Consider the following 19422-nt stretch of genomic DNA (forward strand, 5'->3'; position numbering starts at 1 on the left):
TTACTAAACATCTCTAGCGTGGTTTTCATTACAAAGAAACATGTTTCACATAAGAGCTTCATAATACCCAGAGACAGAATTTGTGCATGCTTAAAATTTGAAGCCAGGCTATTTCTGATATATATTTTTTCATTTCTTCCAGTTTTTTATTTTTATAAATATGCATGCAGTTTCCTACCAGTTTAAAACACACACACAAAACACTGCTCAGAGCACCATGAATGCCTTACAGTAGCTTATTTGAGACTATAATCGTAATTCATGGAGGGGAGTACTAATTTCTATTATGATTTGCTCCTTTCCCCAAATCTCAGCAATTGTCAGATACAAAAAAGGTTTCTGGGCAGAGGGCCAAAGAATAGTTATGAATAATTTCACAATAATCTGCTTAAGGAAACATAAATCGTTTCTTAATGGTGATCATATGACTTTTATTTTTCATCATCTTTATGTCATGTATCACATAGATTTGGATATGTTGAACCATCCTTGCATCCCAGGGATAAATCTAATTTGATCATGGTGAATGATTCTTTTAATGTGTTCCTGAATTAGGTTTGCTAATATTTTGTGGAGGATTTTTGCATATTTGTTCACCAGGGATATTGGTGTATAATTTTCTTATATGTAGCAGGGTAGTGCTAACCTTGTAAAATGACAAGGAAGTATTTGCAAGTATTTTCTCTACTTTTTTTTTTTTTTGTAAGTGTTTGGGAAAACTTGTCAGTTCTTTAAATGTTTGATGGAAGCCAGCAATAAAGCCATCTGGTCCTGGGCTTTTCTTTTGGTGGGAGATTTTTATTACTAATTCAGTCGTCATCTTACTCATTATTGGTCTTTTGAGATTTTCTGTTTGTTCATGATCCATTTCTTTTACCCAATTTGTTGGCATTTAATTATTCATAGTAGTTTCTTGTGATCCTTTGTATTTTGGAGTCAGGTTCTCTGGTTGCTTCCTGTGCTCTGAAGTCAAATGATATTGCTAGCTGTCCTCCACGGTCTAGTAAGATCACTGGCTGGACTCTGCCTCAGTCAGGTAGAGCTGCTCTCTGGGCTCTGTGATTGTCTCTGATTTGGCAGAGTTGCAGGTTGTCTTCCTTGGCTGGTCAGTACTATTGTTTAGAATCTGTAGTTGGGCAGAACCAGGTGGTGGGCTCTGAGGCTGCTTGAGGTTGTTGCTTGGCCCCATAGGGTGGGCAGGGCCTGAGGCTGTACTCCACAGATGTGTGTGGATTTCGGCTTTCCTCCCAGCCCAGGGAAGGGTTAAGCAGAGCACTGAGGTTTGGTAGAGTCACTTCTCTGCAGCTGGGGTCGAGCAGGGACAGATGCTCCTTCCACAGGTAATCACTGACACCACCTGGCTTGGGGAACGCTTAGTGACGGCAGAAGGGCTTAGTTTGATCACCTTTCCACTCCTAGGATTGGGTAGGCCCAGATGTACCTTTCATGGGTAATTGCTGACCTACAGTTGCTCCCCTTAAGCCAAAGTCCAAACTCTGAAATTTTTTTAGTGCCAGCATGACACTCAAAGGAGATGGTTATTGGAGCATCTCTGGATTTTCAGGTTAGAGACGCTTGACTGGTAAGCAGAATGCAAATATTTAGGCCGGGTGTAGTAGCTCACACCTGTAATCCCAGCACTTTGGGAGGCTGAGGCAGGCAGATCACAAGGTCAGGAGTTCGAGACCAGCCTGACCAATATAGTGAAATCCTGTCTCTACTAAAAATACAAAAATTAGCCGGGTGTGGTGGCGCCTGCCTGTAATCCCAGCTACTCAGGAGGCTGAGGCAGGAGAATTGCTTGAATCTGGGAGGCGGAGGTTGCAGTGAGCCGAGATTGCGCCGCTGCACTGGAGCCTGTGTGACAGAGCGAGACTTCATCTCAAAAAAAAAAATGCAAATATTTAATTGCAAGCACCAGAACTTAGTTGGCTCACATCTTTACAGCTAGGGGCCAGATATTTCCTCTGTGGGCAATCGCGACTTACAGTTGCCTCTGGACCTGGGGAAGACCTGATGGGAGCACCCAGGCTGGACAGAGATTTGAACCACTAACCATGTTTCCTGCAGCTTAATACCGCTGGCTGGTTTCTCTGATGTGGCGTCTTTGTTAGCTGGAATGCAGGAAACCACCAAAATTTGCTCTCTGGTGGCTGTGATCCCCATCCCTCATTCTTTGTTTTTATCTGACCCCCAGTGGTCCAGCCTTGCCAGTACTCCCAGTGTTTCCTGGGGGGCGAGACAAGAATGCAGCGCCTGTGAAGGATCCCAGAATGGTGGGGAAGCCAAATGTCTGCCTCTCACTCTTCCCACTGTAGAAACTGTGGGTCCAGGGGAATTCTCTGTGTGTGGCACTGTGCCAGTTGGGAGAGGGGCAGCACAGTCAAACAGAACAGTTTCTTACCACTTGTTTGTGGCTTTTCTCCATTCTGGGGTCCAAGGAGGTGTCTCAACCTCACTCCCAAATTCTGGTATATTCAGGATATTATTTTTGCCTGCAGACAGTTGCTCATTAGATTTCTCTGGGAATAGGGAATGAAGCCACAGAACTCTTACTCCACTATTTCCCCCATGTTACTCCAGTATTTTTGTTTTATATCAAAGTACATATATGTAAGGAATTAGATATAATTCAGATTTAACTGGGCCCCTGCATCTTTATTTGCCAAATCTGGCAGCTCTACTCATGAGTGATCTGAGAGAAAGTTCCCTGGTAGCCTTTTGCAGTTCCTTGCTTCCTGTACCATTGAGAAAATAAGAGATGTTGGGAGTAAGGTCTTGGGCCTCTTACCCCTAAGCCCTGCTGCATCTCTGTATGTGTGTATCTACCTTTGCTCCTCTTTCAAAAGGGTCTCGATGTTCTTACCTAGGGCCAGCCTCTTTTTTTTTTTTTTTTGAGGTGGAGTCTCACTCTGTCGCTCAGGCTGGAGTGCAGTGGTGCGGCCTCAGCTCACTACAACCTCTGCCTCCTGGGTTCAAGTGATTCTCTTGCCTCAGCCCTCCTGAGTAGCTGGGACTACAGGCACAAGCCACCACGCCTGGCTAATTTTTGTATTTTTAGTAGAGACGCTGTCTCACCATGTTGGCCAGTCCGGTCTCAAACTCCTAATCTCTGGTAATCTGCCCACCTTGGCCTCCCAAAGTGCTGGAATTACAGACATGAGCCACCACGCCTGGCCTCCACCCTCTTTTTTATGGACCGATTCCCATTGCTCCTTCTCTTTCCAAGGACTTTGTGTCTGAGTTGTCCCCTCTCTTTTCTGAATTGTTCACTTTTCTTATTCAGCTACAAGATGCTGTAAAATATCCCATCTTAAACTTCCCTTTGCCCAGGATTCCCTTCTAGCCAGAACACCATGTCTTTACTCTCCTTTAGGCAAAACTGTTAAGAGAAGGCCGCACTCTGTCTCCTTGCCTCCCATTCTCTCTTGATCCAGCTCCAAACAGGCCTTGTTGACCAACCATCTCCTGGCTGCCATCCCAGTGGTAGTCAGTCTCAACACATTGGTCTCCTTGATGTCTTAGCAGCCCTATGGACAGATATAGACATCTATAACCAGGCCTTCCTGTGAGAAGCGTTTTCCTCACTGGGTTTCAGGGTGTCATTCTCATTTTCCCGTGTATCACTGACCATTTCCTCTTTGTGTATTTTCTTTGCTCCTCTTCTTCCATCCTGACCTTCAAATATTTGAATGCCCCCCGACCTTTGCGTTCAGTGCTTGGACCTTTTTTCTCTATATACAGGTTGAGCATCCCTAAGCCAAAAATCCAAACTATAAAACCTTTTTTTTTTTTTTTTTTTTTGAGACAGAGTCTCGCTCTGTCGCCCAGGCTGGAGTACAGTGGTGCAATCTCCGCTCACTGCAAGCTGCGCCGCCTCCCAGGTTCACGCCATTCTCCTGCCTCAGCCTCCCGAGAAGCTGGGACTACAGGCGCCCGCCACCATGCCCAGCTAATTTTTTTTTTTGTATTTTTAGTAGAGACGGGGTTTCACTGTGTTTGCCAGGATGGTCTCGATCTCCTGACCTCGTGATCCACCCGCCTTGGCCTCCCAAAGTGCTGGGATTACAGGCGTGAGCCACCGCGCCCGGCCAACTATGAAACTTTTTGAGTGCAGACATGACACGCAAAGGAGATGGTTAGTGGAGCATTTCTGGATTTTCAGGTTAGAGATGCTTGACCGGTAAGTAGAATGCAAATATTTCAAAATCTGAAAAAAAAATTGTAATCTGAAACACTTCTGATTCTAAGCATTTGGATAAAAGATACCCAATGTGTACTCTTTCTAGGTGACTTCAGACATTATCACATGCTGTTGACCTTCAAATTAAAATAGCTGCCCGTGGTCTTTTCCCGGAACTCTTGAATTAAGTCCCCAGCTCCCTTTCATGACCTTCACTTGAATGCCTAATAAACATCTCAAACTGAACATAGTCCAATAGGTCTTGATTATTTTTTCCTTCACGAACCCGCTCATCTCTGTTTTCTTCATCTTAGTAAATGACACTCTCATTCACCTCATTGCTGTATCTCAAATATTGGACTTAACTTGATACCTCTCTTTTTCTTTTCCCTTTTTTTTTTTTTCTCTTAAGTCAGAGTCTTTGCTGTGTCACCCAGGCTGGAGTGCAGTGTGGTGTGATCTTGGCTCACTGCAGCCTCAACCTTCTGGGCTCAAGGAGTCCTCCCACCTCAGCCTTCCTAGTAGCTGGGACCACAGGTGCGCACCACCATGCCCAGCTAATTTTTTTTTTTTTTTTGGTAGATACAGGATCCTACTATGTTGCCCAGGCTGGTCACCAACTCCTGGGCTCAAGCAATCCTTCCATTCCACCTCAGTCTCCCAAAGTGCTGGGATTACAAGTGTGAGCCACTGCACCCAACTGATACCTCTCTTTTTCAAATGAAACTTGTTATCACATTGACAAATGCTATTGGGTCTTCAAAATATGTCAAATGTCCACCCCCTTCTCACCTTCTGCATTCCTATCAGTGTGGTCCAGGCCATCACCACCTCCTGCCTGGATTGTTTTGTATGGCCTCTGAAGTTGTCCTGCTTCCCCTCTTTCCCCAGTCCCCTGTTACAGTTTTTCACACAGTAGCCAGAACACTGGTTTTAAAATGTAAGTCACAGTATCTCACTGCCCTCCTCAAAATCTTTTATCAACTTCCTGTTATACTTAGAGAAGTAGCCAAAGAACATATTATTTCTACTAGGCCTTCCCTGGCCTGGTTCTGAACCATTGCTCTGAGCTTATTTCTCAGCTCTCTTGTCCATGTCCCCTGTTCCAGGCACAGCAGCCTTGCTGGGCCTCTGCTATGCCAGGTACATCTTTACCTCAGGTCTTTGCACTTGGCTTTGTGTGCATAGTGTCCATTCCTAAATCTGTGTGTGGTTCACCTCGTTCTATTCAGGTGTCTGCTCAGGAGCTCTCTGTTTACCCAAAGCAGTAGCACTTCCTTCCAGCTTATCATACTGTATTCCTCTCTTGCTACATTATTTTCTTTAATAGCGTATATTAACTACTTGTTGTGTGTGTGTGTATATATATATATATTTAGCTTTTTATTTGAAATAACTAAATTTGCTACCTAGTTGTAAGAAATAATATAAAGAAATCCAGTATTCCCTTCACCTAGTTTCCCCCAGTAGTGACATGTTGCATAGCTACAATATATTAATATCACAACCAGTAAATGGACATTGCTACAATCCACCAACTTGTTTTCGGATTTCACCAGTTTTACATGCACACACTTTTGTGTATGTTTAGTCCATGTGGTTTTATCACGTGTGGATTCATGTGAGCACAGTGCAGCCAAGCCACAGCGCGGTTCTGTCCTGAGGATCCTCATGTTACTCTTAGCCACCATTCCTTCCGTCTCCCTCCTCCCTGCTGTGAGATATTATAATCCCTGCTTATTCCGTGCTGGTTGATGGGGTGTGCTCATCTTTACTTTTTCAGCACCCAGAGGAGTGCCTGCCACATCGTATATTTGTTAAATGGATCACTTAATCATAAGGCAGCGTTCTCCTGTGGGAAGAATTTGGGAAGAAAAGCCATGCCTGTTTGGGGCACATACAGTGTGTTTGTAGTTTGGTGTGATGATCTTTCTCTTCTCGTTCCTGCCACCCTCGAATGTTGACATGCCTGTGACTCTAGCAATAAAATTGCTTATTAGTCAGTGCTTGGCTCAGATTAGTTTTTATGGTCCAAGTAGTAGGTGTCATGAGTAGAGGCACACTAATAGCTTATAGCTGATTCATGATACCTTCTTTCAAACTCTAACTCAGAGATTTCCTGGGGAGACAAATCCCCATACCCACTTTACCCTTCATAGTCATATTTGAGGTAAAAACTGACCAATGCTGCTTCTTTACCTCCTTTTTGCTTTCCAAATGAAATCCCAGACGTTACTGCCTAATCAGGTTATATTAGGTTTGAATTTCTTCATAGCACATTATTATCTTTGCAAATACACAATATAATTTTGGTCTAGAACAAACAGATTTAAGAGATCTTCCACCTCTCAAGTTTACATGTTTATCTTGAAGCACTGAAGGTTGCTGACTATGTAGTGGGCAAAGGATCAAGCGATGCCGTTTCGCCTGACATGTTCACAGCAGAAGTGAACTCAGACGCAGTCCCTGATGTCAGGTCACCAGCTACTCCAGCGGGCAGGAGGGACCTTTCCACCCCTAAGACCTTTGTACTTCGTTCTGTACTGAAGAAACCCTCTGTTAAGATGTGTCTAGAGAGCTTACAGGTAAGAAGAGAGTTAAATTTCCTAAAGCAAATGAATAAAAATGCATTTTCGTTCAAAGTAATACCCTTGAAATGTCATATTTCATACTAGTTTAAAAGGAAATGTCTTACCTGTCTTATTGTGAATTTTTTTCCTTATCTTTTCTTATTGACAACACTGTGTAGTTTCTTTTTGTTCTTATTTTTTAAAAATTAAATATATAGTATGCAGAATTTAATATAAGTAGACTGTAGTTTATAAAGAGTCATAATCTTATATAATCTCATTGCACTAACATTATTGATTTATATAATTATATAAGTGATATTGATTACTTAATCATAATTAATGTGTCAGTCTGTTAAACTGATTATTCCTCCCAAAATATTTGGTCTTAAAAGTACCTCTTATAGCCATCCTTTTTTCTCTAAGCCCACTCAATATGAGGAAAGAGGAAGTTGATAGGAACTAGCTGGCATTTATTGAGTAGTTTCTATTGATAGTTCTGGCATATATATACAGCAGTAGTGCTCCCAGAAAGGTATAGGACCTGTTTGACATACACTTAGGCTTGTAGGTTGTTAAGTGAACCCAGATAAGTCTGCTGTTAAAATCCGTGACAGGCTGTCGGTCCACGAGAGGTTGAGAGCATAGCCTCAGGAGTCAAAATGCCAAGTTTCAGATCTTGACTTGGAAACGTAGTCACTGAGCAAATTATTTGACCTTTCTGTGCCTGGTTTCCTTATCTATAAAAATGTAAAGTTAGTAACTACTTTTCGAGTAATTTGAGCATTAAATGGGATACTATAAAATCACCACGAGTGTCTGGCACCTCAGAAATACAAATCTTTTTTTCAAACCATAAACATTTTAACATACAAGTATGCCTACAAGCCTATTCTGATCTGTTCTGAAGCCAAAAGGAACTAAATTACCTTCTATTTACATGGATCATTGATGGTCAGTTGCTATTTATAAAGCTTTAATAATTTTGGTTAAAGAGCTGATTTGTGGCCAGGTACAATAGCTCACACCTGTAATCCCCTGACTTTGGAAGGCCAAGACTGAAGGATCGCTTGAGCCCAGGAGTTTGAGACCAGTCTGGGCCAAAAAAAAAAGCTGGTTTGGATCTGTAATACACACAGCGCTGTTTGTTCGTATCTTCTCCTCAAAAAGACTTAACATCTGAATGATCCGTGGAACTCTTATTTTGTAACAGTATGACACAGCAAGTATTAAGTCTTGTCATTAGAATCATATGAAAACACAACTGGCCGGACGTAGTGTTTCACGCCTGTAATCCCAGCACTTTGGGAGGCCTAGGCAGGTGGATCACGAGGTCAAGAGATAGAGACCATCCTGGCTGACACGGTGAAACCCCGTCTCTACTAAAAATACAAAAAATTAGCCAGGCGTGGTGGCGGGCGCCTGTAGTCCCAGCTACTCAAGAGACTGGGGCAGGAGAATGGCTTGAACCTGGGAGGCAGAGCTTGCAGTGAGCCAAGATTGGGCCACTGCACTCCAGCCTGGGCGACAGAGTGAGACTCCGTCTCAAAAAAAAAAGGAAAATAAAACATTTACCACTAATGATCTTTATACTAAGATGGCAAAAATTGGGAGGCATATAAATTGTGAGTTGTTTGCTGACTTTTCTGATTGTTTTAGTTAAAAATAAATCTAAAAGTAAACATGAGCTTTGTTGTATAAGTTAACTTATTTTGCATTATTGGTATGTGCATTTTCCTGGTCAGAAAAACGAACTGACTTGAGAGACAGATGAAGGAGGTTTATTTGGGGCAGGACTATTTCTTAGAGCAGATACTGTTCTTAGAATTGGATGTACAGGAGAAAATGAGGAATTCTTGATAACAAGGACTGGTCAGAGGTTTAGGTTGAGGCTAGACGAGTAGGTGGTGATTAAGAGGGAACTTTGATCCAGTCTGTAGGCCTGGCTGTCTCCTGCTGAGCTCCAGGGGCCCTGTGTTTAGGCTTGTTCCGTCTTTTTCTACGGGACTTACAATATCCCTTCCTTCCTAACTTGCCTACACTGTAATCTTCATTTGGAGAAACACACAGGGACAACTGCTACCTTCTTTCGTTGTTTATTCCTCAAGAATATAGTAACGTAAAAAGATTTAAATGCCAGGAATAGGTGTGGTTCGCATGTTTAAAAGATAGAACACGATGTTATACCATTTAACTGTTGGCTTTTTTTCTTATTTTAATGCAATTCTTCTATCTCAGATCATTTATCTAGTTTTCCTCCTCTGATGCCATATATGGTACATGTAGCCTTCAAATTCATTGGTTCTGCATCCATGGATTAAACCAACCACAGATCAAAAATTATCAGGAAAAAAAAGTCACAAAACACATGAAAACAATAACATATAACAGCATCATACCATACATATTAACAACACCATATAACAATGCTATTTAAAAGTATTCTTTTAGGTTGGGCACAGTGGCTCATAGCTGTAATCCCAGCACTTTGGGAGGCCGAGGTACACGGATTGCTTGAGCTCATGGGTTCGAGACCAGCCTGGGCAACATGGCGAAACCTCATCTCTGCAGAAAAATACAGAAATTAGCTGGGTGTGGTAGTGCGCACCTGTAGTCCCAGCTACTCGGGAGGCTGAGATGGGAGAATGGCTTGAGCCTGGGAGACAGGTTGCAGTGACCTGAGATTGCACCATTGCACTCCAGCCTGGGTGATAGAGCCAGACCTTGTCTCAAAAATAAATAAATAAATAAAAAGTATTCTTTTATATGACATTTACATTGTATTAGATATTGTAAGTAGTATTTAAAGTATACCGGAGGATGTGTTCAAGTTGTATGTAAATATAGTGCCATTTTGTAAAAGGGACTTGAGCATCCGTGGATTTTGGTATCTTAGGGGGCCCTAAAACGAATCTCCCATAGATACCAAGTGATAACCATATGCTGTTATTCTAGCTACTCATGTTTTCCTTAACTTTATTTGCTAGATCAAACATTGAATGAATTTGATCCCCGTTTATTGATTCCTGTGCTTCAATTTTGCCCTGAAATGCTGTGTTCTAAAGTGGTATGTAGGGGACATAGTTATGATTTGTGCCTGATATCATGGTTTTGAGCCAGGACAGTTATTGAAAATAAAGGTAATCTTTCATACAAGAGTATCTATCTGCAGCTGACAGAGAATTTCAAAACTGCCGTTTTTAATGACGACATCTGTGTATTTCTATATGTAAAATGATTCATTGATGTTTATTCTGTTTAGGAACACTGTAACAACCTCTGTGATGATGATGGGACTCATCCCAGCTTAATCTCAAATCTCCCAAACTGTTGCAAAGATAAAGAAGCAGGTAAGAAATTCATACTTGTTTTTAAGCTTGTGGATATCATTTTCTTGTTAATAAACCTGGTATAATATATGAAATTTTCAATGCCTTAATGTTTCTGAAATAACACGTGAATGAAGAACAGTTGAGAGGGATAGAATCTCCTTGGAGAGCCTCAGAATTGGTCTGTCCATTTCATGGATCCATTTTTACTTAGTGGTGGGATTTGTAAGAAAATTTATATTTCAATTTTATAAACGTTTAAGATATGCACATTTTTACTTGGAAATCTGTTACCATATTTTAATTGGAAATGTGCTTATCTTCTCCATTTTGAATTTGCTCTACCAACAATTATTTTGTAGCTTTACTAGCTATTATACAAATAATAGCTGAATATAATCACATTAAAAGATTCTAGTATATGCCTTTTAGATAAGAAATATAGCTTAATTTTTAAGTTACTGTCATTTATTATCTAATTATAGAAGATGAAGAAAATTTTGAAGCACCGGCCTTTCTAAATATGAGGAAGAGGAAGAGAGTTACTTTTGGAGAGGACTTAAGCCCAGAAGTGTTTGATGAATCTTTGCCAGCAAATACTCCATTGCGTAAAGGAGGAACACCTGTTTGTAAAAAGGACTTCGATGGTCTCAGTTCCCTGCTGCTTGAGCAGTCACCTGTTCCTGAACCGTTACCTCAACCAGATTTTGATGACAAGGGGGAGAATCTTGTAAGTGTGAAAAGCATGGAACAAACTTGCCTGTATTTTCATCGGGCTTCACCTGCTTTGCATGAGCAATAACTATGCTTTGAAATAATGAGATACACTAAATGATATGCCATGGTTTAAATTAGTCTGTTTTGTATGTAGGTTTTTATGAATTTTTCCCCATTACAAATAATACTTCCCTGACTCCTTGTACATATTGAACAGATTTATACCAATGAATTTAACAACTTAGGTAAACTGGATACATTCCTTGGAAGACAAACTATCAAAACTCACTAAAGGTGAAATAAATAACCTCAGTAGCCCTATATCAACTTAAGACATTTAAATTTTAGTTAAACCTTCCCACAAATAAAACTCTAGGTACAGATGATTTTTTTTTTTTTTTTTTTGAGATAGGGTCTTACTCTGTCACCCAAGCTGGAGTGCAGTGGTGTGATCATGGCTCACTGCAGCCTCAACCTCCCAGGCTCAAGCTATCCTCCCATATCCTTCCATCTTAGCCTCCCAAGTAGCTGGGACTATGGGCACACATCACCATGCCTGGCTAGTTTTTGATGATTTTACTGATGAATACTACCAAATATTTGAGCAAGTTAAAATACTAATTCTACACAAGTTTTTCCACAAATTGAAGGAGTAGGTTAATTGATGTCAGCATTGTGATTTCAGCATTAATCTGGTGCTAAAATCAGACAGGCATTGCAAGAGAAGAAAGCTACAGTTCAGTATCCTTGTAAACATAGCAATATATAAAAAGATAAAATACATCATAACCATGTGAGATTTAGCCTTGGGCTGCAAAGTTGTGTTATGTTTGAAAAACAATCAGTGTAATTCGCCTTGTTAAGAGACTAAGACAGAAATATGGTCATCTGAGTAGATGCAGAAAAAGCATTTAACAAAATCTAGTATCCATTTCTCATTTAAAAAACAAAACCTCTGAGCAAAATGGTAATAAAAGAGAATTTCTTCAAAGTGACAAATGTTGTCTATGCAAAACCAACAGTTAATGTCTTACCAGCAATTACGTGGAAAAGATTTGCTATCTGTATTTATATTGCCATCTTACCCTGGAATTTCCTGAGTAATGTTATAGCATTAGATTGTGTTTATGAATGAATTTTTAAATTTTCTTTATAGGAGTTAGAAATTTAGCAGCAGATCATTATGTGTACTTTTGCTTATAAATTTTCTTAATAGTTTGATGGATTGCAGTTAGTAAACCTTCAATTGCAAACATGATTGGTAAGTGATATACATATATTTTTCTATTCAATATATTTGTTTTGCTTTGACTTTTAGAATCTTTTATTGATTACCCATCTTTATGTTTATTATAGTTTCTCCTACCAAAATAAATTCTTACTTTTCTTTTGGGCACATTATATATTCACTGCTTTTAAAGATATCTAACTTCTACTCTTTTTTCCTTTGTTTAGGAAAACATAGAACCACTTCAAGTGTCATTTGCCGTTCTGAGTTCTCCTAATAAGTCCTCAATCTCTGAGACCCTTTCAGGTAGTAACTTTTGTTTACCTTAAAATCGTAAGTGTTATTTTTTATGTGTGTATATATTGACTGTTTTTATTTTCTTTTAAAAATTTCGTATTTGTTACCACAACATATACTTGGTTTAAAAAAACCTAATAGTATTGGAAAGCTGACATGAAGCTATTCATCCATCCCTTTTCCATTCCAAGCCTCATACTTCATAATCACCCACAATTCACTTCCTCAGATGGAATCCCCATTTTGTTAGTTGCTAGAAGCAGTGGAGTTAGCCTCTCAACTCTTAAGTATCAATGACAAACTGCTATTCACAGTTTACAGAACTGATATCTGGATTGTAAGGATCATTCTTGAATATCCAGACTTTTTCCTCAACATTAATGAGGCATTTTTAGCACATGTGCTTTCCAAGGTCTCTGGATATTTTATGATTATGACAAAGCAACAGAGATTGCTCCCATCTTTTCTGACAAACCAGGACTTAGCTGGCAGATGTCATGGGATGGGCACCTTTATTCAGGTGTCCTCCCTGGCGGAAACCCTTTAGTGGCTTCTTGTTGACACAAACCAAACATAGTAGACTCCAAGCCATGCGTTACTAAGTTAGAGCTAAAATTTGAACTACAGTCTATCACGTTCCAAAACCCATACCCTTAAACACATTATATGCCTTTCATTTATATCATTAAAAGTCACATGCCGGGCTCGTTGGCTCATGCCTGTAATCCCAGCACTTTGGGAGGCTGAGACAGGCGGATCACTTGAGGTCAGGAGTTTGAGACCAGCCTGGCCAACATGGTGAAACCTGGACTCTACTGAAAATACAAAAAAATTAGCCAGGCATGGTAGTGGGTGCCTATAATCTCAGCTACTCAGGAGGCTGAGGCAGGAGCATCACTTGAACCCAGGAGATGGAGGTTGCAGTGAGCTGAGGTTGCACCACTGTACTCCAACCTGGGTGACAGAGTGAGACTCCATCTCAAAAAAGTAAAGTGGTCAAAATAAAATTTTCCTATCCTACACTTTAAATAAAATTTAAAACAAGTAAAGTATTTTCATGGTTATCTTAATGTCCTTTATTGTGATTTCATTATACAAAATGTATCGTGGAATAAATGGACGTTCATGAAAATACATGCATTTATTATAATGTGATTTATTCTGCCGTCTTAGCTTGGTAATATGTTAAGCAGTCACCATGGAAAGTGGTGAAAGTTTCTGAGTATCCAGTAAACTTAAAATTTTTTAAAACGAAAAAAAAATTGGATTTCAAAATTTCTGCTGCTTGACTCCTTTTTTTTGTTTAGATATGATATTAAATGTGGATATCCTAAACACAGTGTTTCCAAAGGAAGATGCATGTTATAATTTTTGGTTTCCTACCCTGATTCTGTCTTTGTCTTATCAGGCACAGATACCTTTAGTTCTTCAAATAACCATGAGAAAATATCCTCTCATAAAGTTGGTAGAATAACAAGGACTTCTAACAGAAGAAATGTAAGTGTTTGTGTTTGGCACAACATACTTGTTTTTAAATCGTGCAATATACTTTTTCTGTTTTCGTTGTCAAATGATAATGGGTGAAATCTTGGTTTAGTCAGTGTCATTAAGAACTAATACTTTGGCTGGGTGCCGTGGCTCACGCCTGTAATCCCAATACTTTGGGAGGCCGAGGTGGACGAATCATGAGGTCAGGAGATCAAGACCATTCTGGCTAACACGGTAAAACCGCATCTCTACTAAAAATACAAAAAAAATTAGCTGTACGTGGTGGCGGGTGCCTGTAGTCCCAGCTACTAGGGGGGCTGAGGCAGGAGGAGAAAGGCATGAACCCAGGAGGCAGAGCTTGCAGTGAGCCGAGATCGTGCCACTGCTCTCCAGCCTGGGCGACAGAGCAAGACTCTGTCTCAAAAAAAAAAAAAAATACTTTATCCTACCTAGCATGTAACCTATAAGGTGATAATGTGTTTCTGATTTGATTTTAATTATATTAGAAGAAAAATCTAAAAAGCTGCTTTGGGCCGGGCATGGTGGCTCAAGCCTGTAATCCCAGCACTTTGGGAGGCCGAGATGGGCGGATCACGAGGTCAGGAGATCGAGACCATCCTGGCTAACACAGTGAAACCCCGTCTCTACTAAAAAGTACAAAAAATTAGCCGGGCGAGGTGGCGGGCGCCTGTAGTCCCAGCTTCTCGGGAGGCTGAGGCAGGAGAATGGCGTGAACCCGGGAGGCGGAGCTTGCAGTGAGCGGAGATCTAGCCACTGCACTCCAGCCTGGGCGACAGAGCGAGACTCCGTCTCAAAAAAAAGCTGCTTTCAGAGCTGTGTTAACATGGAAGTTAACAAAATTTGTTTGGGATCTGTATGATTTTATGAATTTCATTGAGGTGAAAGTGGAGAGGATCAGCATGTAATTAACAGAACCAGAAAATGATGTAAGTATAACCTTTTTAAAATTGTGCTTCAGTCTGTTTGATTTTTAACACTTGATTTCACCTGGGAGTTATATATAAGCATAACTCCCATTGAATGCATGCTTTTTGCTATTTTGTTAAATTAGATAAAATTTGGATTTTTGTTTATAACATCATAAAGTATAAACATATACTCTCATGGGGTATTTAGCTTATATGGTTGGATATTAAACCCAGGATTCAAACCTAGATAATCTAAAAATTCATGATTTTGTCCCCATAACCCAGCAGTTAGGTGCTAAATTGTAGGTTCTTAATGAGTAGTTGATGAATGAATAAATTAACGAATTCTTAAGCTGTTTTTTCTTTCTTCCCCAATATAATTGGGTGATGTATATATGCTTCTGGGTCTGCATTTGATGATTCAGAAATTGGTAATTACCATTTCCACCAATTTTCATCAAAGTGCTTTTAATAGGATTTGTGAATTAAGAAGTGGGATCTAAAGTGGTAGAAGCATCCTGGGAAGCACAACAAGATTGAGAGCTGCACATTTACATGTAATTGCTTGTGCTTTATGGTATCCTTACTTTACACTTTCTTTATAGCAATTGGTCAGTTTTGTAGAAGAAAATGTTTGCAACTTATTGAATACAGAAGTTCAGCCTTGTAAAGAAAAGAAAAGTAATAGGAGGAAGTCTCAAGAAACGAAGTGTACAAAGAGAGCACTTCCTAAGAAGAATCAGGTAAGCATGTGTTTAAAGATATAATAAAGAGTAGAAGTGGTGTGTTTCCTTATTGTATGATTAGGAAAATACAGAAACAAATTTTTTTCCAGTCGACATTGGACAAAGATTATTAATGCAATCTTGTCGTGGAGTAGAATGGGGTTGGGGGGTTATATACTTAACTTTGAATTACCTAAGGAACACTTTTGCATCTTCTTCATCTTCTTGTGTTGCGTATGTCCTGCACAGTAAATTAATAGGCACTCAAACCTGAAATTGATTCTCATCTTTGAATCTACCCCAACATATCACCCTTTTGGGAATCCTGATTTTTTTAGACAGGGATGAGTGTGCCACTTGCTACTTGTTAGATTCTCTTCTTCCAGTTGCTGAATCAAATTTTTCCCTAAATTTAAGGAAAAATTTAGAAACTAACTCTCAGTCTTTCCTAACACTTCTCGTCATCTCAGATACGCTTACAGTCCATGTGATTAGCCAATTTAACACCTTAATCCAGTTCCTTTTCCTTCTCCAGCCCAGTGATCTGCACTCCACACTCTGAAGCCACCTACTCACTCTTGCTGCCATTCTTACAACTTGTTACTGCCTAACACCTTCGCATGTGTAGCAGTGCTCATTCTCTGACCCCCAACTTCCTGTCCATCCAGCCTACTCACTCCCTTACTCTGAAATTCACTATTAAGCTTTTAGACACACCTTAAGTTCACGTTTCCCTCTTCATCCTGAACTGAGTTAAGTGTTTCCAACTCTTGTCAGGAATCTCAATTCCGGATCCTTTTCCTTCCACCTCATCCGTCCAGCAAAATTTCCAGTCTGACTGAGTTATCCTTTCTCCCATCTGACATAGCCTCTAGAGACACTCACACAGGAGTTGAGGGTAGTGCTACTACACATTCACTGACATCTGGCCTTCTTCACCACTTTGCTGCTTCACCTTATTTTTAATACTAAAGCCAGTGCATACTTTTCAGTCCTGTTCCTATTGGACATCTTAGCATTTGACATGATGGAACACTCCTGTACAGTCTCTGTCTAAGGTTTGTTTTCTGTCCCCCATTGTTAAATGTTTGTATTTTCCAGAATTCTCTTCTTTGCCCTTGTAAATTGTTTGTTTTCTGGGTAATTTCATAAACATAGTTAATGACTGTATATGAAGACTAGAACTTCCTGATCTATAAATCTGTGTTCAACTACATACTAGACATCTGTCTTTAACCATGCTGTGTCAAAATCAACATTTCTAAAACTAAACTTATCAATCTACACACCCACCCAAAACATTCCATAAACTTCCTTCCCCCTCCATGAAATAAAAATGACTACTTTTCTTGGTTGAATGGCACAGATATCCTTAAGTCATTAAATCCGGAAGGAACTGAGTGTTTTCCTGCTTTAGTTCACTTTTTTAGGTCACACATTCTTGATAAAATGATGAAAGATTATCTTACTGAAAAAATACCATTAATTCAAAAATATACATACAACTTATATTAGAAATTGATTTTCTTCGTGTGTGTGTGTATATATATATACATTTTAAAGCACTCTTACAAGGAATATGCACCTATTCATATAAAATTACGGCCAGAAAGTACAAAAAGGATTGAGCGTTAAGTCACTGCAATCCCTCCCAGGACTTTGCTGAACTAATACCATTTATGTAATAAAAGGAATACACTTAGAATAGCAATGAGAGGAGGAAAGGGATGAGGAGGGGTATTGAGAAACCAACAACAGCTTTCAATGAATTTCTAGAAGACCAAGCAGATGGGAGCATGTTGACAGATAAAAAAAGGTGGAAAGATTGACAGCTCAGAATGTTCTAGGAGGGAACTAGAGAGGAGCCGGGAGCCGACCTGTTCATGGGAATCCCAAGAGACCCTGGGCCAGAATTGGCAGGTACGATGGATGGTGAGTGTGAGAGGTGGTACTGAAAAACAGAGAGATGAATTGAAGTCCTATATTTGGGACAGTTTGCACCAGTTGGCATGCCAGCCCCCTCCCACCCTGATGCTCAGAACAGATGTTGTCATCTAGATTAAAGCCCTCATTCTGGCATTTGGAAAGTCCCACAGTCTTGACAGCCAGCTCCTGCCCTGATGCAAATCCTGACAGTTGACACTCCAGCATTCTGCCCCACCCTGCCCCACACAGAGTTCCTAGGTAGGATTTTCATGCAGGAAATAGACTGAGCTGGAAAGCAAGTAAACCTATACCAACTTACCCAATCTTAAATAAGAAACAGACAATTGAATAGAACAAATAGCATGAAAGAGAAAAGACCAATGTTAATAAGGTTAAAAACTGACCTCAGAGAAATAGGTTATTCAAGGAATAGAAGGAAATTTCATATACATAAATATGTACTCCAATTTAAGAAAATATCATCTGCATGAAAGTAAGGAGATGCTATGAAAAAGGAATTGCAAAAACATGAAATTTAGTAGTTGGACAAAAGAATTAAAGTTAAGGAAAGTCGCCCAGAAGGTAGAGCAAAAGAAAGACTGGAAACAAGAGAATCTAGGAGACATCTATAGGACTGTTAGGAAGAAGAAGGATAAAAGAGAATGGGAGAAGTTATCCAAATAAAAGAAGAGGATTTCCCAAAAATAGAATGGAAGAAATTATCCAATTAAAAGAAGACGATTTCCTAGAACTGAAGAAAGGAGTCTTCAAGTTAAAAGCACCCACTGAATGCCTGGTACAATGAAGAACGACCAGAGGGTAGGCCTGTAACTGTGAAACTGAACAATAAGGATAAGGAGGAAAGTGGACTTTTCCTACAGAGACATAAGAACCAGAGTGGCATCAAGTCTAACAATAGCCTGAAAGCCGCAAAATCATACAAGAGTTCATTTAAAGCTTAGAAGAAAACTTAATTTTAACTGAGTATTCTACACCAAGCCAAAGTCTCAACTAAGTGTGAAGGAAAAAATAAAAGACATTTGAGTGTTTCTTTTTTTCTTTTCTTTTTATTTTGAGAGAAAGTCTGACTCTCACCCAGGCTGGAGTGCAATGCTGCGGTCACTGCTGACTGCACGCTTGACCTCCCGGGCTCAAGTGATCCTCCCACCTCAGCCTCATGAGTAGCTCGGACTACAGGTGCACACCACCACACTTGGCTAGTTTTGTTTTGTTTTATTTTGTTTTTGAGATGAAGTCTCACTCTGTTGCCCCAGGCTGGAGTGCGGTGGCATGATCTTGGCTCACCACAACTTCTACCTCTTGGGTTCAAGCGATTCTTCTACCTCAGCCTCCCAATTAGCTGGGACTACAGGTGCGCGCCGCCATGCCTGGCTAATTTTTGTATTTTTAGTAGAGACGAGGTTTCGCTATGTTGGCCAGGCTGGTCTCGAGCTCCTGACCTCGTGATCTGCCCTCCTCAGCCTCCCAGAGTGCTGGGATTACAGGCTTGAGCCACCACGCCTGGCTGGCTAATTTTGTTTTACTTTCTTGTAGCAGGGTGGGGGTGTGGGGGTTGGCCTCACCTTGTTGCCCAGGCTGGTCTCAAACTCTTCCTGGGCTCAATCACTTCTCTCACCCCAGCTTTCCGAAGTGCTGGGATTACAGGCTTGAGCCAGCATACCCAGCCATGAAGTTATTTTTCTTTGGATGCTACTGGAGGAGAAACTCTAGCAAAATGAGGAACTAAGCTTAAGAATTCAGGACACGATGGATCTAACAATACAAGAGCGTGATCAAAGGGAAATCGCTGGTTATAGCTATTCAGCCAGCCCAGAAGAGCAACCAGTCCAAATTTGAGCAGGGAGAAGGTGCTGGAGGAAAAAAACAGAAAAGACCTGTGATTGAAAGAATGAAAGGTATGTCACATACAAAAAAAAAATGGTAATTATATACCATTTCAAATACAAGTCTGTGTAAAAGTTTTAGAGTAAATATGAAGCAAACGTTACTATGATTTCAAGCAATAATGC

The 19422-nt window shown here is 40.2% G+C and overlaps 1 protein-coding gene across 5 annotated transcripts in view; it reads left to right on the top strand.

Annotated features, from left to right (window-relative positions):
• Positions 1 to 19422, top strand: part of CDCA2 (cell division cycle associated 2) — a 49833-nt gene that overhangs the window by 15106 nt on the left and 15305 nt on the right. For all 5 annotated transcript variants that reach the window (XM_009212720.4, XM_009212721.3, XM_009212719.2 and 2 more), the window contains exons 8-13: positions 6557 to 6768; positions 10016 to 10103; positions 10568 to 10812; positions 12255 to 12333; positions 13733 to 13821; positions 15347 to 15484. In XM_009212720.4, coding sequence (XP_009210984.2) covers positions 6557 to 6768; positions 10016 to 10103; positions 10568 to 10812; positions 12255 to 12333; positions 13733 to 13821; positions 15347 to 15484 — 851 coding nt within the window. The remainder of the gene's footprint in view (positions 1 to 6556; positions 6769 to 10015; positions 10104 to 10567; positions 10813 to 12254; positions 12334 to 13732; positions 13822 to 15346; positions 15485 to 19422) is intronic.

Source organism: Papio anubis, chromosome 8 (assembly GCF_008728515.1).
Source record: "Papio anubis isolate 15944 chromosome 8, Panubis1.0, whole genome shotgun sequence".
In the NCBI taxonomy this organism is placed as follows: domain Eukaryota; kingdom Metazoa; phylum Chordata; class Mammalia; order Primates; family Cercopithecidae; genus Papio; species Papio anubis.